The 24,721-nt window shown below is 44.2% G+C and overlaps 2 protein-coding genes across 4 annotated transcripts; one reads left to right on the top strand and one right to left on the bottom strand.

Moving 5' to 3' along the window:
* Positions 1-1,161: 1,161 nt before the first annotated feature.
* vwa5b1 (von Willebrand factor A domain containing 5B1) lies at positions 1,162-18,451 on the bottom strand. Its single transcript, XM_037480686.2, has 22 exons — positions 18,209-18,451; positions 15,843-15,999; positions 15,503-15,664; positions 14,547-14,766; positions 14,195-14,349; positions 13,170-13,301; positions 12,294-12,418; positions 11,384-11,560; positions 10,397-10,507; positions 10,103-10,305; positions 8,980-9,094; positions 8,556-8,741; positions 8,070-8,259; positions 7,343-7,542; positions 6,207-6,447; positions 5,498-5,791; positions 5,266-5,403; positions 4,702-4,836; positions 4,089-4,160; positions 3,545-3,614; positions 3,086-3,209; positions 1,162-2,760 (listed from the first exon to the last, which is right to left on the bottom strand). Exons 2-22 carry the CDS (start codon positions 15,979-15,981, stop codon positions 2,086-2,088), a joined length of 3,864 nt encoding a protein of 1,287 aa, XP_037336583.2. The 5' UTR covers positions 15,982-15,999; positions 18,209-18,451; the 3' UTR covers positions 1,162-2,085.
* Positions 18,452-20,411: 1,960 nt separating this feature from the next.
* On the top strand, positions 20,412-24,646 carry ddx19a (DEAD-box helicase 19a). Of its 3 annotated transcripts, none has more exons than XR_009957067.1 (12): positions 20,412-20,698; positions 20,841-20,904; positions 21,013-21,205; positions 21,306-21,401; positions 22,033-22,135; positions 22,235-22,349; positions 22,467-22,644; positions 22,754-22,991; positions 23,424-23,586; positions 23,669-23,860; positions 23,954-24,074; positions 24,532-24,644. XR_009957067.1 is itself a non-coding variant. In XM_062565578.1 (12 exons), the coding sequence occupies exons 1-11, from the start codon at positions 20,639-20,641 to the stop codon at positions 24,013-24,015; spliced, it is 1,464 nt and encodes a 487-aa protein (XP_062421562.1). In that variant the 5' UTR covers positions 20,412-20,638; the 3' UTR covers positions 24,016-24,053; positions 24,532-24,646. The 3 variants fall into 3 exon arrangements, 2 of the variants coding, with proteins under 2 accessions (XP_062421562.1, XP_037333557.2); XM_062565578.1 differs by having other exon boundaries at positions 23,954-24,053; positions 24,532-24,646; XM_037477660.2 differs by having other exon boundaries at positions 23,954-24,643.
* The last annotated feature ends 75 nt before the right edge of the window (positions 24,647-24,721 follow it).

Here is a 24,721-nt window from a genome sequence, read left to right as displayed (position 1 = left end):
CATACCATAAACACATGTGTTCATGCAGAAGGATTTATGCAACTCAGCCTGAGTGGAAAAAAATAATAAATACCTGAGTAAAGCAACACTGTGATGGAATAAGAGAGTCAATCAATAGAGAAAAGTGCCCAAAGAGGCCACACACAGATTTAAGAGACAAATAGAAGAGAGAGAAGGGTATATTTTTTGAAAAAAAAAGGCCAATCGTCTCGCACAAAGCTTATACTGCAATGAACAGATCTATATTTTCTGCCAACTTCAGACCTTGTTCAGGCACTTGCGGTAAATGAGCTGTGAACATGACAGAACTAACGGGACCCTTTGGCCTCAGCAGGACTTCCCATCCTCCTCAGGATTCAATTAATCCATCAGTAAGTGTGTGTGTGTGTGTGTGTCTGTTTTGGCACTTCCTCATTTGTAATTAATAACGGTTAATACATTCCCCACCGTGGTCGTCTTTTCCTCAGTCCTTTGGAATTTTTCCTTCACATTTTTCCTCTTTCTCCACCTCGATGGAAAATGTCAAAAAGTCGAGGAAAGCTGGAAGGACAATTCATACAAATTCAGGAAAAGAGGGTTCGGCAAAAACGACTCTATTTCTATTTTTTATTTTTTACTATTAGACTGTGGCCCCGCTCTGACAAGCGTATTAGCTGCAAAGGGTATTCCATCTAAATCATGTGATGGATTGTTCCCATACAAAAAAGAGCATCCGTTAAAACCTTTGGGTCAGTGCATGGCTGATCTGGCATTCGGCGGCAGTAGACTGCATAGTATTTTGGGGGGTGGCCAGTTTCTCGGCTTCTCGTGGTTGCGGTGACTCCCACGTTCTAAAAATACACCTTTCGATGCCTGTTGCCTGCCGACTTTTCACTCTTTTTCCCCTAACCGGCCCCCCAGCTCCTGATGAATGAGAAGTTACAGTCTGCACCAGCTACTAAATCCACAAAGTGTAATGCTGAAATATGGTTAGATTATAGTTGGTCTCCAAAAGAGGAGAGCAGGAGAATTTTTAAAACATGGTTCTCACATGTTTCGTAACATCAATAGTTTTGGACGGTGTGTTTGGCAAAAAGCCAAAGAAACTACCTTGACACAAATTGTTGCATTGTTGCAGGCAGGTCGATTAATTATCAATTCAGTTTTTAGCAAGTTTGCCGTGTTTGACAACTTCAAGCCATTTGCCTGCATTGGATGTGTCATCTGGTTCGTGTGGTGCAGCCCCTTTTCAAATGCGTGAGGTGAAAACATCCACATTATGTAGCAAACAATGAACTATGCAAGGCAACCTCTGCACCCAGGTCTGCTGCTCTCTTAGAATGCAAATCTGAAAAGACAGGTATATACTAAGATAAGTGAGAAAATATACACTATGGTTATCATTAAATAATAAATAGTAAATTACATGCTAGATTCATAGATTCCCACCAAAGCCACATTTTGTTTTTTTACAAATACTAACATATATTTCTTTATATTTTTGCATATTTTTCTGTGCGCAGAAATGGCAAATATTAAGAACACTGTAATGGCAATAGAAAAAAGTGCAGTACTGCTTGCAAGTACCCAGATGTTGCCATGTAACATTCTCTTCCACAGTACCATCAATCCAGGAAAATCTGTTCATATTTAAAAACAGCATATCAATCCCACAGTTTTTTTTTCTCTTACAATCTTTTTTTCTTTTTAGCATTCACCCCATAACATCAATATGATGACAATAAGAGCTTTTCTCAGATTTTGACGGTCAGTGGTCCAGCATGCTACTAATTTAACTCTGCCCTTCCTTGCCATGAAACTCTAACCCGTGGAACACATCTGATTAGATCCTCACGCGTACAGGGATCCAGCTACAATATGTGGCACCAGCGAGATTAAAGCTAGCACAAAATGCCTCTGAAGAGTGTGTGATATGTTTGGAGATACAGCACATATTAAAAGGAAACACACATCGTTCACAACTGCGACGGCACGATCGGACTCCGGACGACAACATTCCCAAAACAGAGAACACTACGACCTCATTTGGCATAGTATTGAATGGAGCGCTTTGAGTAGTCCGTTTCCTCCTTGCATTCGCGCCCCTCACACGCTGTTGGGGTTGTAACAGAGCATGTTCAGTTGCAGGTTTTCATCCCAGTGTCGGAGGATCATGAAGAGCTGGTTGGCAGCAGCCTTGACGGAGGCCAAGTCCCGCCCTTCCGGGATGTCCTGCGCCCCCAGCCACATGCTGGCCTTGGCGGCCACGAGTTCCCACTCGATGAAGTGACTGGCCGAGCTGTGCTCCAGCCAGGCGAGGGCAACGGCCGTGGCCCACACCATGCTCTCCGGATCTAGCATCCTTTTCGGCACGCCGCCGCCGCCACTGCCGCCGCCGCTGCCACTGCCGCTGCCAGCGGGCGACGACGCTGCTTGCGGGCCCCCCGGCCCGAAGCCCCGTCCGCTGTCCACACACTCCCAGGTGGACTGCGGAGGGGGCTCGGAGGCGTCGGCCCACAGGCTACCGGGCAGCCGAGAGGGGCTGAAGGCGGCGGCGCCCGTGGGCTCGGCGGGTTGCTGCTGCCTCCCTGCTTCACACGGGGGTGTGTGCGCGTCATCAGCACTCTCTGCGCGGCGGCTGCCGGCGTGAGACAGGTGCCCCAGGCTAGTGCGGTGGCTGGTGAAGGGGGACGTCCACTTCAGCTTGTCCATGGGAACGCTAATGGCTTCACACAGGGCGGCGTCCAGCGGAAAGGCACCGCCGGCCAACTGCAACAACACCTGTGCACAGGAAAAATGTTTGTCCAATAACAAACTAAAATGTTTTATTAATCATTCTCTTTTGCCTTGTGCTTTGATTGCTTTTAATTGGTTCATGTGAAGGAATGTGGAGCCTTGTTTTTTTAAATGTGCCATACGAATAAACCTTTACAAGCCGTCTGCGCTCGGCGCTAGGAAATGATGGTGGAAGGTAGCAAAACCCGGACAGTTCATGCAATCAATAATAATTAATCTTTAAATGTATACTATATTCAGTCACATAAATGTCCAATAAAAGAAATGGATGTTGAAAATAGAAATGACATGTTAGAGATGCGACGCTCACCAGAGGAATGTAGTCTTTATTCTCGTTGTCACTCTCTCCAATTGAATCACCGGACTTGCTGTGAGATCGACATATGAATCCTTTGGCAGCCCGAGTCAGCAGGCGAGTCCTGCTGAGGGCCAGTCTTATAGCAGAGAGGGAGACGGATGGAGAGCACACACCACATTATGTTTTCATGACAATAGGGAAAGCAAATGTTATTGATTATTCTGGTAAAACTGTAGTTTTGCAATAGGAATCCAATAAATTGGCCATTTTGAGGCATGCTAATATGGTCATAGTTGGTCCTTGGTATTATACTGATACATTAATCTCAAGCCATCATTCTGCAAAGTCAAAATCAGCTGATACACAAAAAAGAAGACTACATAAACATAAGTTGGACCAGGAATGTTTGCTCCTGCAGTGGTACCAGCGTCACAGAACATTTGTGTTGCCGACCGGGCTCCAATCTCCCACCTGGCAGAAAAAAGGCTCTCAACCAACTTCTGTGATTGGTCAGAGGTCACAGAAGGACTCCTTTGGAAGACTAGGAGACAGAGAAGTAGACAGACGCAGCATTAGACAAGCACAGGAGAGAGAGAGAGAGAGAAAAAGAAAGAAGCAGTGGCAATTTCAGTCAGTCATTAAGTTCTTCAAATTACATTACCTTTTATCCAAAGCGACTTACAATAAGTGCATTTCAACCATAGGTTCTCAGCACGGCTTAATAAACGATCAAATTGACCGATGAGATGTGAAGGACACCTGAGGGCACCGGAGTATTCCACGTGTCCTTTCCCTACAGATACAACACTGGCGTGTGTTTTTGCCTTCAGTTGTTTGTTTCATTGCTTTCAGGGTCAGGACAGTTTGTCCATCCAAGTCACAACATTGTGTTGACTTCAATCATCGCTTGCAACAAGAAGGGATTTCAATGCCAACAACCTCATGTTTTCTCCCTTTGGAATAATGCACCAGACAGATTTATGGCTTTGGCGGACAATGAACCCGATGCACGTACCATCCGTGAAGCTGCTTTTCTCCCAACCGCTGGAGGAGGGGGTGGTGCACGGGGAGACGCCATCCTCTCCGCCTAAGACGACGATACAAGTATTCAAATCAACTGTCAGCTCTCCTTTATTTGAAATAATTACAGAAACTAGAAACGTCAACAAAAACAAAACAAAAAAGGATGAAAGGATAACCAACACTATTGCACATCTGCATCTGCACCCCCGCCGTGCGTGCACCTCTTCTTCTTAACTGGCAGAGCCGAGCAGATGCTCGAGCGGTGTGTTTGGTTTTGATCACCTGCTGTTGCCATGCCACCACGGAAAGCCAATTTCAAATTGTGTGCCCTTTTGCTCAAAGTGAAGTATTTTTAATGTAAGGCAGCGCACAGCCGTCTTGAGGCCTTAATATCTCCCTTCTACCAGCGCACGCAAGAGCGAAAACCCTCTCTATTTCACATGAAAACAGATGAAACACCATTCTTGAAAGATCTCATTCCACCTTCTTCCCGAATGTGATATATATATATTTTTTTTTACTGCAGTCCGACAATGAAACGGAGCCCTGGTGTCATCCTAACCCGATGTCGGTTGGAAATGCAATATATATCAAAGAAAGCCTACTGTTGGGCAGCAGGACATCTTCGGCTTCCTCAGACATGCCGCCGGACTGAGAGCGACCCAGTCCTATGGAGTAGCCCCTGCTCCTCCGGCTCCCCGAACGAGTGCTGGAGCTGGAGCCCCGCTTCAGACCTTCACCTGAAAACACCACGCCGTTGTATTGGTATGTTTTAGAAGCCGTGTTTAGAAGCAGTTTTCCTAGCTGGGCAATTTTGGAAGTGCTTTTTCAGGCTTTTTGGATGGAAGCTCGCTCCACATGTTAAATCTCATTTATTTGGACGGTTAGAGGAGAGATTTACATGCTGCCACATCGTCATGTGTAAAAACACAAACCTACTCATTTTTACTTCAACAAACCAGAGACCACCATTACAAAAGAATTTCATGTCAAAAGTTGTAAAACACAGAAAGGTTGCATGTCATTTCACGCTGCATTGGTTAATTCATTATTTAACGTTTTGTGAATTAAGCTCCATAATTGTTTCAGCTCAAAACCTATAAACTCACAGATTTTTCAAAGGAGATGCGGGTGATATGAAGGTTTCCGGGCAAGTCTGCGAGACTTACCACTGTTTATGTATTCGATGCACGTCTGCAAATACTCATTAGTGTCCAGGTCAATGGGAACAAACGCTGTGTATTGGCTCAGTATATTGCAGGCCTTGCTGGTGTGAATAGCGTATATCTGGTACTTCCTGCCAGAGCCTAGAAATAAAATATTCAAGAATCACATATCATGTGACTATTATAATGTTAAAAATCCTCATCGTCTCTCTGTTGATAATGAGATACAGCTCACCGTGCTCAATGTCACACTCCTTATCCGCCATGTGCTCAAAGTCGCGTATGATGGAGCGTCCAGACAGGTGGTGGAAGGTCTCGTTCCACAGCTCCTCGTGAACCTTCTCCTCGCGTTCTCGGCCGTTCAGGAAGGGCTCGATGTCAAAGACGACCTCCCACTTGGCCGGTTTCCCGCACAGCAGCCCGGACACCACCGCCTTGCAGTCCCCTTTGGGCCGAGGGGCTGCGTCCAGATCTGTTGTTTGGGGCTCCTGTGGAGTTTCTGCGTGACACAACTGGTGTCCATAGCCGTCTGAAATAGAACAGGTTGGATTCCTTAACGTGCACTTGTGTCCTTCAACTCCATCTGACGCTTGCTGCCCCCCCCCGCTGGGAAATCAATTTGTTTGGAATCAATGAATTAAATAATGTTTCCAAAGCTCTCTCTCTCTCTCTCTCCGTGTGCATCAAACGTGGAGGAAGTTCAAATAATTGCTTCCTAAAATGCTACCTTTTCATGTTTTTGATGCATTCTCTGTTGGGTTCCCAAAGTAAGAAGAACAATCTCCCTCCCTTCTCAGGAGTCTCCTCATCGTCAGTCATCATTTCACTTCTTGGATTTTGGGCGGATGTCATTTAAATCTGTTTGTGAGATGCTTTTCACATCCTGGCTTTAGCGACTTTGAAGGCAGATAGTAAGTAGGGTTTCTCTGGAATTTTGGTCTCACCCATGTCCCCGATGCTGCCGACGGGGGGGCTGTCGGTGGACGATCTCGATCCGTCTTCCCCGGCCGAGTTGCGAGCTGCAGGCGGCGCGCCGATGCCGCTCGGCTGGTGGTTGTCCTCCGGCTGGAGATGAAGCTCCGAGCCCACTTCCTGCTGCAGGGGCGGCTCCTTCTGAGCGAGCGGCCTGTGGCAGCTGGCTGGATGCCCTCTGCAAGATGCGGCGCACAGGCTGCCCAACTCCGGCTGAAAACAATATTAGTAAAGATGCTGATGTTTTATTTAGGTACGGAACCACATGTTCTCATTTCAATGTTGTGTATGTCACTGTTTATACATATGCATGTTCATCTATATGCATATTATCTATTTGCAGATTAATGTGGAGTTTATTTTCACGTTCATTTGCCTGTTTAGGACACGGTATGTCAAAAAATAGCACCTCAGCAGTTTCCTAAATCTCATCTGGATGTGATCAAGTCTTTGATTTTCTCTAACCAACTAAAGCCCAAAAGACATTTACTAAAGTACCTCCCGAGGGTTTCTTCAATGTGATGAAAGAATTCAAATAAACAAAAAAAAAGGGGGTAAAATCCTTCCCCTTTTTTATCACAGTTGATTATCATAATTGCATGTCTTTGTGTTTTTTCTGGCAATAGACAAACAGATAAATAGAGTTACTATATTAACTCATATTATTGTTTCAAGACTAATTATGGAACGATGGCAGTGGATCCTCAGCTTAATTTACAAATGGAAGATATAATGTCTTCACATCCCGGCCGTCCCTGTTTGGTTACTGAGCGGCTCCCCGAGCAATATTCAAACCTAATTACCATTCATACATTTTTTGCCCTTCATTAATGAAGAGAGCTTCATTAGTCTGTTATTCATTAAACTCCAGGGTCACATGGCTGTTTAATTTATCAACACAGGCTGAATACAAGAATTGTTGTTTTCCACATGATGACGATACGACAGCTGTGTCATGTACGAAATACCAGCTTCTTTGAGGTCTGCGAGTTGCGAACCAAATTGCAACCTGAGTCAAAAATCACAGCTGACCCATATAATTTTTTTAAAACCCCACCGGCTCTTCTCAAAAGCAATTGTGTTGATTTTATTCTTGACGGCGACGGACCTGGTAGTCGTTCCTCCACTGGGCCTCGTTCTCAGGGCTCATCTGGCCAATCAGCTCCTGGACCTTGGCTCTCCTCAGCGGGTTCTTTGCCACCACCGAGCTAGGGTCACTGGGAGTGAACACCTTCTTGGCCGAGGTGTGGTCTGTTATCTGGTTGGTGCTGTATGCACGTCGTCTCGGGAACATCTTACAATCCAACCCTGGTGTAAAGTAAAGAAAAGTTCAAAAGAGTCCATCCTTGACGTACACGTCGCACAGATCGTCGTCGGTTGTAGGCGGTTCTGAAGTGAAAAGCTTTAACTCAGAGGTTGTGACACCAAAGTGACCCCATCATTTCACCACAGCGTGACTTTATCACGTCCGTGCTGAAAGGAGGAAGATCTCCGGTGACGCACTAAGCCATTCATGTTCCGATAGCATCATTATGTTTGGAATAAGAATGAGAATAATAAGATAGCACTTTTTCGTTGTGACGGTAATTATGGCTCTTTGAAGGAAGCCGGTCCTCGCGCCTCTCTTCCTCTTCCAGAGCCATAGTGTTCTAGTCTATTCTCTTTAATTTACACGTTTTGTCACAGGAGGCACAATTGTAAATCCTTTCCAGTTTGCAGTTCTTTGCGAGGCAACAGTTTCTTTACTTATCAGCCAATGAGTCGTGTGTGATAGTAGCTGTCATACCACCCACCGTTAGTCCGCCACAAAGGATGCGCGTCCTCTGGGTTCCTACCTGATGGGTCTTGCTCGGTGATGGCGGGGCCCTCTGTCACGGGGTCCTGGTGGGAATCGTCCAGAGGCGCTTCCCTGTTGGACCCCTGTAAGCCGCTAGCTGCCTTCAGCGCGTCCTCCTCTTGGGATTGGTAGAAGACGGAGCTGGCTGACTCAATGGAGCGCATCATACTGTATCGCCTCCTCTTATCCTGTTTGGAGGAGGTGACACGTTCAACATTTGATTAAAAAATTCCTTCATCGTTGACCTCAGGTCCTTTTTAATCTTCTTGCAAAGGTAACAGGTCATTGAGATGAAACTAACCAACACAAATTAAAAAATAGGAAATTAATCAAATGCAAAGAAAAGACGAGTGAGTTATAGTATTAATCCTACTCTAACTAAATTATTCAACAGATCTTGTTTCCTTTTCTGAAATATTCACAACACAAAAGGTCATCCTGCAGGCAGTCTTTTGTCTTCTTTCAGTCGATGTCATGCACTTACAGATTTGGGGTTAGCGTGGTAGCGGGTGGCGTCACAAACCACACTGTAGCCAATCAGACTGTCCCCTGGAAACAGGAAGGTGTTGCCCACAGGGGTCAGCAGCACTTCTTTCGTCTCGGGGAAGAGCCAATCGATAGAAATGTCACTCAGTACGGGGGACATGGTTTTCTTCAGCGACTTTATCATCTGTGGAGTAAAAAGCAAGACAACTAAAACAGACTTCCAGATGTCGAAGACAGCTTCTCGCTGTCCAGTACTTTAAAGTTAGGTCATTTAAAGCGCCTTCTTATATATGACTTCCCGATTGGTGTCAGGGGAAGGCAAATTGTGCTATCGTGCTAAGTACAATGGTTCCCTGGTGACCCCTAAAAATCAACCCGGCAGTTAATGAGAGAGAACGATGCACAAAGTCGGAAATGAGCACCTTGGGCTGCAGCCTCTCTCCTTCAGCCAGGAACTCTGCTGTTCCTTTGGAAACCGTCGCCAGTCCCTGCACCAGCCTCCGGCAAGCGTTCTGTCCTATGCCGAAAGTAAAACATCTGCACACAACACGTTAAACACGGCTGAGTGTGGAGGATTTTGCGGTGAGCCGAAGAGCTGCTTTTGAGACGCATCTAACGTCATGTTGTAAAACAAAGATTTTCTGGGGAAAGGAGCCAAACAGGAAGTCATCTTTTGTTTGTGGTTATGCCTGCTTCCTGTCAGAGTGCTCCCGGGGGGGGGGGGGTGGTAGAGGTTAGTTGACGGTAGACTTTATGTTCCGTTGCATTTTAATGGTCTAAATTTAAACAAAAATGTTGGTAGAAGGGAACCTGACATGGATTTTTTCCACAACAGATATTCCCCATTGTTTGGTGGGACTGGCTGCGTTGATTTGTAAGCATAGTGTGATAATAACCCAGGCGGTGTTGATGAATAGGCCCGGGCTACCTAATGCAATGCTCTGGGGGCGTTAATTCATTGAAAAGGGGGAGACAAAGGTCAATTATTTCCAGAATGACTCCACAGTGAGACTTCCATGCAGCCTTTTAAAATCAAACGACTTCCCGGTGTATCGCAGATCCTTTGTGTGACTCAATCAGTTGACACACTTAGCGTGTGCATCCTCAAGAGAGCATTTGTATTTCCTTACTCCAGATTCCATGGTAAAACATCTTTTGCTTTTCACATAACATTCGATGTTTTTGAATTCCATGTTGAGCGGATTATTCTTTTGAGCCCCTGACAATCACAACATGATTTCATCTCACATTTCACTCGTTCCATTTCCCTCTGCATAATTGTCCAAATCAAACTAAACATTTGTTTTCATGTTTGCTTTTACATGCAGTAGCTGTTACTACAACAGTGTTCACTATCCTACTTACCCTTAACATCATCATAATTTGCAATGTCGACAGGTACAAATTATACGCTTCAACCAGCGCAGCTTTGACAGCAGAGGTTTCTTTTCAAGAATATAACAATATCCCAAACAACGTCGCTCATTAACTGATCTTTGTCCTTCATTATGACACGCACAATAGAGAATTAACAGCGATTCTTGCCTGATGTAGCGCGAGTGACTGCGGACCACCTCGATGATTTTGCCTGTGTTGCCGGCGGCTCCGTCGGTGAGCAGGAAGAGCAGCCGGGGGTGTCCGCTGAACATCGGCTGCCTCAGGATCCAAGTGAGCGGCGCCAGGACGTTGGTCCCCCCCATGTCGGCCCTGATCCTCCGCACATAGTCACAGGCCAGGGCCAGGGCCTCCTGAGAGGAAGAGGAGACGAGACAAACTCATTTGTGGAGCCACGGCATCTTACGGTTGCTTTGGGTCGTGCATTCCAGAACCTGCTTTTACCTCCTCGTAGTGTTGGCTGGTTGTGAATAGCGACTTGAATGTGGAACCGAAGCCTACGATGTTAAAAAGGCAGCCCGGAACGAGGCTCTTGAGGATCACCACCATGGCGTCCTTAGAAAGAGAAACAGGCCGAGAGCGAATTATTAACCTCGCGATCAAAAATTAGAGCAGAAAAAGGAAAACCTCGAAAAGGCCGATCTCTGCTGTTCAGCAAGCGCTTAATGGGTCAGTTGAACATTTCCCGCTGCAGTACAGCTCCGTCTGCTGATGTCAGGTTGAATGAAAGTATGGTGCTCCACACAGCGGCCATCTCTGCACATCCGATTTTCTCAAGGAGAGGAGAAGAGGGATTAGAGTGGCATCACTCTGTGTCCTTTCATCCATCACTGCTTCTTCTGCAGAGGAAGGCTAGTGTGTCCAGACCCTGGATACTACCCCTCCGCTGCTCTTCTGGACTCTTGAGCTGCACCACTTATTGCAACCTTCATTCAGGTGGAGAGCACAAAGATCCTACCACATCAAAAACGCAAAATACTTATTCAGGTGCAGGAGTTTCATGTGATGCTTTATTCAAAGCCATTCAGCCCGATTTCTCGATGGTCAATGGTAAATTCATAAGATCAATGGACTTCACTGGAGCCTCGGGCCCAGACTCCGTAGTATCAGACACAATCAATGAGAAAAGAGCCTTGATTCACAAATAAAAACAGCCGGTCGACATCACACCAAACAGCACAGTCCGAAGCAGTCAGAAAATCTACAATGTGACAGAAACTCACTTACTGACATATCACGTCAGCCTTTAGCCATTTAATATCCTTGTTTTTTGTGTTGTGTGTCAACTGCAATTGCAACATATTCAGCACGCACAAAAATGAAGAAAAAAACCCTGTCTTTTAAGGGGGTCACGTTACAATTTAAATTTGAAATCAGTGTCATGTGATGAAATATAACTCTGCACACTGAGCCCACTGAGATTAAAAATACCTTAACACAGTTGATGTTAACTCCGCTCATGCTGCCGCTGCGGTCAATGAGGAAGATAAACTCTCCGTGAACCTTCCCCAGGTCTGAGCTGATGGACTTGAGGTCAGGGCAGAAGTTCAACATGACCACAGGGTTGTGGAGGATGTCCTTGTGGAGTCGTCTGTGAATTACAGCTATCTGTAAATATAAATGAAAGGCATACATTACAATTGAGACGTGGAACTATGAAGTAAATTGTACATTGCAGGCGTTATTTCAACATTTAAAGAAGGCAATGAAAGGCACTTGATCTGATAGGCAGAGCACATCAATTATTGTAGATGTGCAGGACACTCCAATGCGAATGTGGATCATACTTGAGGTGTTTCCATAGAAACCCATTTAATGGCTAAGTAGTCTTTCTTCTCCTGTTTACCTCCGCTGGTCACTTAACTGCTCATAGCACACGTGGATGGACATGAGGTAGGTAGAAAAAAAGTTTAATGGTGTAACAACTACAAATGTCAGCTTCTTGTACTTTTGTTTTTATATGACACTACTTAATATTTCTATTACAGAAAGTTGCATTTGCAGAGTAATAGGCAGTAGTGCACCAGCAATATGCATTCAAAAACATCATATACAATAGGAAGAGGAGACCCTTAAATACTTTGATACTTTAAAATATCAGTACATTTTACTGAATGTGCATTTACTTGCATCTGAGTATTTTCACCGTGTCATATTGGTACTTTTGCCAAAGAAAGAGATCTGAATATACCTGCTCCTGCCTGCTGAACCCCTCGTATTGGATTGCATGATTTTGTTAGAAAAAACTAAAAAAGATCCCAAATACCTCAAAGCGCCAACAATGTGCAGTCTTTAGCACTCCCCTGGAGGTACATGGTGCGAATGTGAATGACACACTCACTTTCCTCTCATTGCTGGAGTCCTTCTTGGCGGCCTTAATGAAGTCGCTGCGCCCCTGAATATATTCATCGTACTCCTCCTGCGTCATGTCTCCATTCTCAATGAGCACATGTGGTAGATGAGGCTCTAAGGGGACACAATTTGTGGAAATATAGATATTAGTATAAATATTACAGGCAGAAATACCTGGAAAATCTCCAGTACTGTTGTTTCAGACTTAATTTGTCAACTTATATTTGGTTGATTCAAAATTCCTGCCGCTTATGCAGTTCATACTCATTTCTATTTACATATACTGTATTAGTGGTAGGATTTGTTATATACTGCAGGGAAATACTCACTAAATGTGATTCTAAGTAACGTTCCTATTGGTTTGATATGGTTGTTATTTGGGCATTGAAACAACTATGAGATTGTTGATGTGGTTGATGTTGTTTTTCAACCAATCTAGTATTGAAAAGACATTGCTCCTCTCTGTTTTGTTTGTCAGGACAAACACACGCATGCCTGTATTGCCACTCAGTCGCATCCATCTCATCTCGAGCAGGGCGTCCATGGTCTGACTGAAACTGGTCTGAGCCGATTTGAATTACCCAACAGTGGCAGCATGTCAGTTTGTGAACAAAAAAAAAAAAAAACGTCTAAAAGGGATTTTTGGTTCCCCGAGGGCCGTGGCTCATTCCTCCCTGGGAGACACCTGGCCTACACAAAGTGTTGGTCAAGACTGCAGAGAGAAAGTGACTGGCATGTCATACAGTACCAGGGTGTTGATTCCCGTCATAGGGATCTATTTCAAAATATTGCACTTGAGAGGAGAGGTTTCGGATAATCAATTGCAAGATGGTGCTGTGAGTCCGTTTGGAAGGTGTGGACCTACCGCTGGGATAGATGAGGATTTTGACAGGACAGTCGTAAGTGTACTTGTCGGCCAGGGTGATAACCACACTTGTTGCGGAGCGCGCCAGAGGGTCCGCGTCGGCTCTGATGGCGTGAGACGGACTTTCTACGCCTACACAGAGCAACAGACACAGCAGATTGAGTAACCGGGGGGGGGGCTTCACCTCCAGTGAAACAATAACCAGCAGGTCCCGCTCACACATAACACTCAACAGAGAACAAAGACACTACTATTATGAGCTTATGCCTTCATGCAGCTGCTGCAGTCTGAGAAAAACAACCAGCAATTAGGAGTTTTAATGAGAGAATTTCCTTGATTGAAAAAATCACCAAATTGAAAGTAATCCCTTTTTTGGGGGGGAAAATGTGTTCAACCAAAATCGCTCTGTTGCTAAGAGTTAAGATTATTACCACTCTCATATGGGTAGGGTACATATGAAGCTATGGCCAGTGGACAATAGTGTAGCATTAAGATTGTAAAATAGCTTTGCTTTGCTCTGTGCAAAAGTCACAAAGTCATATTACTTCTCTATTAAAACTCTTTCTTGGCTGGCTTCTCCCATTCACTGTGCAACGTTTGTCGCAACAAGGCGCGAACAGATCAACCAAATTAAACAAAATGTGATAATTGGTGAGTTTCAGAGGTGCTGTTACCTTTAGACAGACCCTTTTACCAGTCTCTATGGTAAGCATTTCTTTATTAACAATAAGCGTTTCCTGATAATGTTGCTAATGCCCAGCAAGATACCAGCATTCAGCGACAATGTGTGACATAGACATAGATAGACACATAGATATCATTTGGATTACACAGAAGGACGGGTCTTTTTTTCTGTTCACTTGGTCTGGATGCATCAAATCAGCAGCCTCTCATTTCAGGCGTGAGAACTTGATTACAGAGGAGCTCAAGTTGGAAACTCTCTATTATTTCAAGATAGCTTACGGGTGCATAACTATACAGCTGAGCAATCGGACACATCATTGGTGTTGGTTAACTTCTCTGACCTGCGAGGAGATAGGGAGCCCGTATCTCCAGCTGGAAGTTAAATTCATAGTCCATGGAGTTGATGGCCTCCTCCTCCAGCAGTGAAGCCAACCACAGCTGAGGGGAGTTGGGAGTTGGATCGTGGGTACTCGAGGAACAACTGGGCCGGTCCCGCCTAAGATTAGCAAAGAATACCTACATTTAAATGAAGGGAATGACTATATACAGTTTCCATCTGTAGAAGTCAACATTAGGGGCCTAAAAATCCAGTTAACAGTGTCAAGTCCAACTTCAACATCTACCAAATTGGAACATGTGACAGGTTTTAATACCAACAAGGAAGCTGCTTTTACATTTGATCTGTTTTCTTACGTTCTGGAGAAGTTTGGGGACAGCCCCTGCTCCTCGTTGATGGTCCTCTGAACCCGCGGCGTGCACACGGGGGGGGACGAGACCATTATGCCTCCGTTGGGCAGGGTGGACAGCTCAGAGGAGGTGCTAACCAGAATATGGACCGTCTCCATAGGAGGGATGATCCCGAGGTTAACCACTAACACTGTCCTCTCCAGATCCTCATCAATCAGTACGTGCCCTGCAGAATCAGAACGGATGAGAATGGCTCAAAGGGAAATTGGAGATTGCATTTCCATAGAGTTGTCATACTTTTGGAGACTTAACTTTAAAAGAATGATGAAAAACTGAAGCAGCACACGCATATCGCGTCTTGTTCTGTTCATGGATCCTACATTTCCTAAATATCTTCTTGTACATTACCGTTAAATGTCTTTCAAAAGTCATATTTTCAATTTGTTACCAAGGCTTTCTCTTCAAATCCGTAGTCACAATCCTGCCCGGGGAAAACCCCCAAGGCCCTCAAGTATTAAGTACATAGCCCTAATCCTTTGACCTCCATGAAATCATTCATATTTCTGGTCCATTGGGTGCAGCCACAACGAGCCCCAAACAACATATTGAGTTATTAATGGGATAGGGTTGCCTAGTTACCCATCCAGCGGACACATCGACATGAACGTGAAAGTTGTGTTTTCAGACATTATTGCAAATGTACGTTCAAAGGTCACTCTCTTTTAGCTCTGTTCTGTTTTGTCCTCCAGCAAGTCCGCGGGGAAATATCTGCCTCTTTAGCTGTTAAATGCTGCGCTGTGTTCACCGTCTCTAACATCTCGAACTTTGTCCGCATACGGGAGTGGGGGGGCTGATTTTTTTTTATTACAGCTTCCTGGGTTGCTAGAAACATTTTTCTTTCACACATAGTAATTTTATCTATTGCCATATAACTATATTGATTAGAGCAGCTTCAATCTTACCGCCGCCGCTCTGGAGGCCTCCGTTAGATGCGTTGCAGCAATCCACGTAACAATCCTCAATTTTTGCCTTGTCTTTGATCTGCAGTGTTATGATCTGACTCGATATCATGGACTCAAACCCCACAACGATAGAATTTTCCTCCAGTGGATAAATGAAGATCCCTACATGTCAGTTGGGGAGGAAAAACAAAAATGAGGGTATGAACCAGAAGGTGAACCATTAAATACACCCGGTCAATGATTTTCACAACAGTATTTCAGAGAGTACGGTTGGTTTAAAGTGCGTAGCAGTCACATAGCTAAAGTGAACAACTGAGTTTCCTGAAGTGTACACACTCACCCTCAATTGCATGATCCTCAAAATTCTCATAGGTCATGGAGGCTGTCATGGCCAGCGTGTAACCCCTGACACAGGAAGTGATGTCAGAGACGCTGAGGGGGAGAGCGCTCCGGGTCTCCTTGTTAATGAGTCCAGGCATGGTGGTGGCTTTAGGATTCTGGTTTGTTGCCACATGTCAAACAAAGGCCCCCCCCCCAAAAAACAGTCATTATGAAATAAATACAGACAAATGAATAAATTGTGTAAAATATAATGTATTGCTGAAATAATGATTCAAGCAATTATTAAGATATAACTCATTACTATGGGATGTTGTTCTATTATTGTCTTGTAGTACTAAAAGACTTACTTAGTATGCAGATGCAACTGATAAAGGTTGGGCGTATATTGTACGTTATATACTATATATATCATTCCTTTTTGTCACATATTTTTTATACCTATATCTGCGTCTGCAGAGTAAATTATCAAACGTATCAAAGAAATATATAGTGGAGTAAAGGGTACAATATCTCCTTATGAAAGGTAGTAGTTAAGTAATGCAGCAGAAGTGTCCTCTTGAGTAGCATAAAAGGGAAAACTAAACGTTGCTCAAAATTGTATTTCAGTACTGTGCTGGAGAAAATGGCCTTGGTTACTTTCCACCAATGAGTGGACAGAATGGGCAGTATGCACACGTATAGATGAATAAAAAACTGCAACATCTATAGTGGGAGCTGTGGATGCTATTTGTGTTACATGCATCAGAGTGAAGACCAATGGGGAAAAAAACTGATCCTGTGTCTTTTTTTTGTTGCATACAAGTGGGGAAGAAGTTTGATTGTGTCCAGGTTGTAAAGGGTCTGCATTGATCTTGTCACCAAGCATGTAGCTGTACATCAAACACACATAAAAGGCCTCATTACAGACGATAAGTCTACGTGACATGAAAGCACCTTTCTACATGGCAATTCAGTGCAGCAGGTTTGGTAGATAGCCTAAGCCCATTAATCTTCAAGAGTGGGATGTAAAATCAAAGAGCCTCTGGATGGCTGAGCATTTGATATAAAGGTCACAGCAATAAAACTAATGTAGGGAGCTATCATTATTACAACGCATCCGGCAATGTAAAAAGAGAAACAATATGCAGTGCCGTGTGAGGTGAAAAAAAAAAAATCTTGAAATGATTGAGGAGGTAAGGTAAGGTTTACAATCAAAATGACCTGATGCGTCTGGACCACGCATCGTTGTTAATGTATTCTCCTCCGCCAGCAATCAGACTCATGGCTATGGGCTGTTAAGGGTCTGTGCCTGCCTGCACGGCCAGAGCCCCGGCACACAGGCTTGATGGGAAGTGTTATGACGAAAGCGATTTCCATAGAGACAGTTCTGCTCACGTGCTCAGCTGCAGACCGCCCAGTTGTAATGCCTTTATTTGTGATGATGATGGGACCGATTTTAATTACAAAGCTAGGCCATCTCTTTCCTTCACACAAAATGAAATTCCCTTGGAAAGGTTCATCTAATCTCCAAAGACACAACTTTAACACTCCCTTGCTATACAAGCGATCCATCGGGATCAATTCAAAATTGAAATAAGCATTGTCAAACAAACCGGTGTTGGTCAAACTAAAATTTAGGCGCAACATGGTTATTCGTGGTGACGAAAAAGTCATGCTGATGTAATTGCAGTCTATTTAGTTGTCTGTCTCCACAGTGCCATCGTGTGTCTAGTCAACCACAAACTGAGAAGCAAACAGGTACACATCCCTTTGTCCCTGTATCCAAACAGTCTCTCCATACAGGTTGCTGCAGTGCAAGATACACCAAGGCTCAATATACGACAACATCAGTGAGGAGACACAGACACTGTACAACAATAAATCAGAAGTTAAATATCTAGCTCATGCCAAAGGTGATTTGTTATATAAGTTTATATTAAGCGTTCACAAAAAAACACATTAACATGCGTTACAGGTGTTTTTCCCGAAGGTGTCATAACGGTCTTTCAGCTTCTGCTAATTTGAGGTAAAAAAGTGTCAGTCCCAGGATGCTCAGTCACATGAGTCACCATGCCACCCTCCTGGGTTTGCTTTAAAGACCAACAAACCTCAACCTTTCCTGCCAGTGGATCCACACTTCTCTGCGCTCATTAGTGTCAAAACGGAGAGCAGACACTGAGGCAACAACCTGTTGCAACACAGTGTCTCGTATGTGTACACTGCAAAATCAAGACGCGTCACTGGTGGTTTTAACCATCTGTCTGGCCAACCTTTCCTTCCGATCAAGCAAATCACAGGGATGTTTGATACACGCTTCACCAGAGAGACACGCTGCAACATTAAAATGCATCTGACATGACCACAACATCAGACTCATTATCTTACCTTTCATTTGTGTGAACTGGGTGTGCAGCGAGGATCTCTCTGTGTCAGATGTCCACTTATTAAGAAAGATATCTCCCTCCTCTCCGACCTCTTTCAGCGCACCTTTTGTTTCCTCTCTCTCTCTGGTGCAAAAGAGGGGAAAAGGAGCAGTTTGCAGCAGTTCAACCAAGCACAGCAACATGTGGTTGCAAACACAGTTTCATTTATTCTCCGCCTCCTCTTTATCCTCCTCCTCCCTGTGGATGCTGGATTTGGAGGGGTTTGAGAGGGAGAGAAAGAGAGGGAGAGAGCGTGGGGAGAGAGAGAGAGGGGGGGGGGGGGCTGAGACAGAGGGCTCCAGTTCTTCCAATAAACACCCCTATTCCCATTCAAAGCACCAGCACCACCCACTCCCTGCAGCCAACCGTCTCTGTCATCGATGACAACCGGAACCATTCAGGTGTCCTTTATAACCGCCATGGATCAGAGTACTTGACATGTGCCGTAACACAGGGACAGTGACAAAAAGGCTCGGAGGGATAGACAGGTGGAGGGGGGATGGGGGGAGGGGGGGGCGGGGCGGGGCGTGCAATACGTGTCCCCATCATATCACCTAATCTCGCACTCTCATCCTCTCTCGGGTGAAATGGGAAAAACCCTGAATGTTTTTTTAATCCAACGTGGGTGCTTTGGCTGTGTCTATGTTTATTTTTACTTGATTGTATCATCTGTTTTCTGAAGAGGTTACCATGGCAATTAATTCATGTGTGTCTATAGAGTCATTTTTGTAGTCCTGAAAACATGGATGGCTTCTGTGTGTTTGTGAGCATGTGAGCTATCTGGAACTCAGCATCCGCCTCCAAATTGAATTTACTTGCAGCCAATAAACCCAGGTCTGCACCCCCCACGCACTCCCCCCCCCCCCCCCCCCCACACACACACCAGCCCCCTCCCTTCTTCTTCCAGCTCATTGTCTATCGGTTTCTCAACCTCTCCAACACGGGCACACACACACACACACATCCCAGAGGTGCCATCTAAATTATTACAACTACCAAAGGGACATTGCATTCACTTTACTTCTCATTATGTCACAGAACAACAAAATTGTGGTTGAAATTGTTAGGGAAATTGCCATGGAGCATTCTGCTCAAGGCAATGTAATTCAATTGGTTAAAGACATTCAGTTTGTGATCACATAAGACAAAGAAAACAGACAAATCATCCTATTAGATAAACTAGATCCAGATAGCATTACGTTGAGGATTGTCTCAGCTCCACATGGAACAGTGGGGCTGTGTCTTCTTTAAACGCAAGCTAATCAAGTATGCTGGTAATTCATGTGGTGAACATGAGGTTTGTTTTTCTTATACTATTTTCATATATTGATAAATCAGGTTAGTGTTTCCATAGTAAATGCCCAACTTTCTCCAAGCTCAGAGAAACTCGCTGCTGCATCTTATGTGATAATGAATTGGAAATGTGATTGTTTTGTTGGTCAACAAAGCAAGCAATTGGACGACAATTTGTTGATAACTTAATAAATCGACCAATCATACAATGTTTAAGGTGAAAACCATCTATATTTAAGTTGGTATATAGAAAATTATACTCAATAAGTGAAAAAGAAAACATAATAATCAATAATAGAAAAATACTTGAAGCCATACTGGCTTTTCTATTTACAATGACAGCAGTCCTATAAAATACACTTGAACTAGAAAGAGTAATGACACAAAGAAGTTTTGAATCGAAAAATATTATTAGTTTTTAGTTGATTTCACTGATTAGCTAAATATATTGAATTGAATTGGTCAAATCGGTTGTCAAGTAGTAGATCTGCGTCGATAATGTGATTGTTGTGTCAGCAGGTTCACGCCAAACACTGCGGTGCCTTCACGTAGGATTTTTAAACTTCGTAAATAGACAGTCACATAAATTCATGCGTTTTTATGTTGTTTAAAAAGGTGAACAGATACCTTTTTCTTTCATTTTTGGTAAAAAAATATATACATAAAACAATTAGACATGAGTTGTTTGGCTACTACACAACGATATAGACTTACAAACATAATTGTAATTCCTAAATGATCATGTAAACTTTTTTAACATTCTTAAAACGTTTCTCTTCCACACAAAATATGCCACTGAATTATGGTTAACCTTATTTTACCCATGGCTACCATTATAAACAGTAACTTTTTTCCGGTTATTTGTCAGTTGGATTAGCTGCTTCTGGCGGCCTATATTTCGAAAACACTATATTCCCGATGTGTTTGAAGGCCGCACGAGTGGTGCGGTCCAGCGGGCAACGGTTGGTCCAGGTCAGGAGCAACGGCGCGGCGTCACTTCGCTTTGACGCACATCATTCACGCTGACATCAAACTTTTGATTCTAAACAACAAAAAGTGTCGTTTTGCTTCAACGGAAACGCACATTTAAAGTTTGAAAATGTCGGACTCGTGGGCAGTCGCTGTCGATCTTCAAGAATCTACAACTCCATCAGTACAGGTGGGTTTTGTAAAGGAGACGAACACCTCCAAAAAGTACCTTGCTCATTAGCAAATGAGCTAATTAGCTAACGTCACCTAGCTGCTTTTCGCACCATGCTATCTTGTTTTGTTTAGCTCATAAAGTATTTTTCTCTGACCAGTTTGCCCGCTTAAGGAAAGTGGCTCGAGTGGCTGCCCCTTGTAGCACGAGAGAAGACATAAATGGTAACTTATTCAATTGTTTTTCGATAATATTCGCACATCGATCCGGTAAATTGAACCGCCCCATCGTGACGGTTGACGGTTGGCCTGGTGCTGTTTCCACCTGTGCAGGAAACATTCAGCCGGAGTCAAGTGAAAAAGGAGGTTCGAGGAAATTCTGTGACCAAACGGACCTGGCTGAACAGTCGCTGCTGAATAAAATGATCCGCCGCTCCCTGGTGCGGAACAGAAACCAGGTGGAGGTGCTGCAGCGGGACCCCACGTCCCCCCTGTACTCCGTCAAGAGTTTTGAGGAGTTGAGACTGTAAATACCCCGAGTTATTTCACTCTTAAACTCGTACATGTATTATTTTTTTATTTATTTTTAACCGTATTTCTCGTAACTGTGACTTGATGGACTTTAGGAAGCCCGAGCTGCTGCGTGGGGTCTACGAGGTAATGGAATTCAACCGGCCATCAAAGATCCAGGAGAGCGCTTTGCCCATGATGTTGGCCCAGCCGTGAGTTCACGCTCACACATGCCTCCAACCCTTAAATCATTTAAAAATGACTAAGCCAAAGCTCAGTTTAGAAAAATGTAGGAGACAAAATCCTCACTACTGAGAGCCTAGAACCAGATTTTATTTTAATTTTGCTTGACAAATTACTTGAAAGATGAATCAATCATGTTGGTGAATGGTAATCAGCGCTGATTTAAATTGAATGCAGTTCAGTACAGCATTTGGCTGTAGTGGTACAAATATAATTGTTTTGTACCAGTTCTAGCACATTTAAATGGCTAAGATCTAACTTGATTATAGCAGCGACCTCCGAAATCAAAATGTACGATAACAATAATGAGAAAAGCTAGTTGCCATGAAGTTGGTTAACTAATGACTGTTTTTCAGTTACTGACAATTATTTTCCGTTTTTTTGTGGTGCTGTAAAATCTTCCAGAACTGAAATCACTAAAAAATAATAATGCATAAATGAAAGTCTCCAAAGTGATGTCATCACATAGTGATGATTAAAACTAATAATTCAAATCTATCTACCAAAATGTGGTGTAACTGATCACCTTGCCTAGTAGTTAATCAATCTTTTAGAATTTCCCTTAAATCAAGTTTGTCTCCATGTGCGGGCTTCCTCCAGACCTCAGAATCTGATTGCCCAGTCACAGTCTGGCACGGGCAAAACCGCTGCCTTTTCTCTGGCCATGCTCAGCCACGTGAACCCAGAGAACAAGTGGCCTCAGGTAAGCACAACGTGAAATCGGGCCGAGTCGGCCGGTGTCCAGTCGGTTGTCGACGTTGAAATGCACTCCGCATTCAAAAAACGGTTTTGGTTCTTTCAGTGCCTTTGCATCTCGCCGACATACGAGCTCGCTCTGCAGATCGGTCAAGTGATCGAGCACATGGGGAAGTTTTGCCCTGACGTGACACTGGCCTACGGGATTCGAGGAAACAGAAGTAGGAATCTTCTTTTCTTTTTTTTTTTTTATGCAATGCACGTCCAAAATTGTATTGGACGTCCTTCGTGTGCCAAAGTGGGTCGTGCCATCACATGGATTTCTGCATTGTTTCCAGTGAAGCGAGGCGTTAATTTGCAGGCGCAGATTGTCATCGGAACACCGGGCACGATCCTCGACTGGTGCACCAAGCTCAAGCTCATTGACCCCAAGAAGATTACAATGTTTGTGCTCGACGAGGCTGACGTGATGATCGCCACACAAGGTCATCGGGACCAGAGCATACGGATCCACAGGTGAGTTTCTCTCAGAGCAACATGACCACCGGTGAAAATAAAGGAGTTTTGTCTGCCAACGTAATTCTCGTGTCGCAATATTTTCCGGCTTCTCTTTGTGTCGCCACAGACATCTAACAAAGGAATGCCAGATGCTGCTTTTCTCTGCAACCTTTGAGGACTCTGTGTGGAGCTTTGCAGAGCGTGTGGTTCCGGATCCCAACATTATCAAGCTGAAGCGGGAGGAGGAGACGCTGGACACCATCAAGCAGTTCTATGTGATCTGTAAGGAGAAGGAGGACAAGTTCACATCCCTGTGTAATCTGTATGGCAGCCTCACCATTGCGCAAGCCATGATCTTCTGCCATGTAAGTCAGCTGTTTTAACCCTGCATGGTGCACACTTGGGATCTCAATATGCTCATTGTAGAACTTTGTTTTTTCCTCTGTAATTAAAGGTTCGGTATTTGTTTTCTAAATAACGTTTTGTATGGTAGGTTTATCGGTCATAAGAAATGTATTATTCACCCTATGTCCAGTTGATGTAAATTGTAACTTGGGGTGAGAACTATAGTGATATTACTGGAATACAGTCCAAGTGTAATGCACATCAGCAAACATGAAATATATATGTTGTGTGTATTGTCTGTATTATCACATTTTTGGTCCAGACACTGCTAGTTAGGAGTTTACATTTTGGTGTACTGAGGAATTCGATGTCTTTATCACAGATTCATTTAGCTGATTCCAGGAAAAATGTCCCCTAAAGGGACTCATGTTTTGAGACCCTTTTTGTTTTAGACTCGCAAGATGGCTGCTTGGCTGGCTGAGAACCTGAGCGCAGAGGGGCACCAGGTGGCATTACTGAGCGGGGAAATGACAGTGGAGCAGAGAGCGGCTGTCATCGAGCGCTTCAAGAACGGCTTGGAGAAAGTACTGGTGACTACAAACGTGTGCTCCAGAGGTGAGCAAGAGCTCTTTCAAAAGGAACACATCTCGATCTGTCCTGAGGCCTCCAGCCCATTTTGTGTTTATCTTGACTCCAGGTATTGATGTGGAGCAAGTGTCACTCGTGGTCAACTTTGACCTCCCGGTGGGCCTGGACGGGAGGGCCGACAACGAGACGTACCTTCACCGGATTGGCCGCACAGGGCGCTTCGGCAAGAGAGGGTTTGCGGTCAACATGGTGGACAGCAGACACAGCATGGGCATCATACACGAGATCGAGATGCATTTCGGTATGTTCCTGGCTTTCTTTCAGTTTGATCGTGTAGAACCGCAACCGTACAGATCCCAACGTGACTTTTGTCTCCTCGTCCCCTCTCCCACAGAGCGGACAATAACGGAGCTGGACACAAGTAATCTGGAGGAAATGGAAAGCTTGATCAGCTAAAGACCCTGCAGTGCTAAAACGGAGCCGTTACCTCAAAGGCGACAGCAATTCTTTGCACGGTTTATTGTTTCATTGTTTACAAACTTGTTTTATGGCGGTTCTGTGCCAAAGTTCTTTTTCCTAGATGTGTTTCTCCTTCTGATCCCTGAAGCCCCCTTTTTAGCCTTTATAAGTTGTCTCCCAGAGACTTTAAACCTGCCGTCAGCTGTGAAACAGCACTTAAGGGCGGTGAAGAGACTACAGTGGATGGTTTGCAGTGTGTTTTGTTTTGAAGTGAATTATTAACGTAGAATTGTTTTGATTTAAGAATGTATCTGATCTAAAAAATCACTGCAGGGCCGAGATCCTCCTTGCGGCAGTCTGTGGAAACTCTGTGGCAGGACTTACTGCGACTGCCACAGACTGCCACAAGGATCGCGCTGTCTCTCAAAAATCTAGGTTGAGTTAAAAAAAAAATCTCCTTGAGTGACTTGAAGCAATTAAATAGGTTTAAATGCCCCTTTTTCTCTTCCACAGATGTAGCTCAGTTTCCTGATAACTGGATACGATGTTAAGACTGTGAGGCCAGAGCTGTTGCTCCTTTTGTGTGGACCAAAAAATAAATAACTACTGTTGCATATAAAACCTGAGTTTCTTGCAGTTGAAATACTTTGACACTTTCAGCATACAGGCAGGTTTTTGGCATTGTATCAAGCAGGACTATTAA

Source organism: Pungitius pungitius, chromosome 1 (assembly GCF_949316345.1).
Source record: "Pungitius pungitius chromosome 1, fPunPun2.1, whole genome shotgun sequence".
Classification (NCBI taxonomy): Eukaryota; Metazoa; Chordata; class Actinopteri; order Perciformes; family Gasterosteidae; genus Pungitius; species Pungitius pungitius.
The sequence above is the reverse complement of the archived record's forward strand: the minus strand, read 5'-3'. Positions and strand labels throughout refer to the sequence as shown.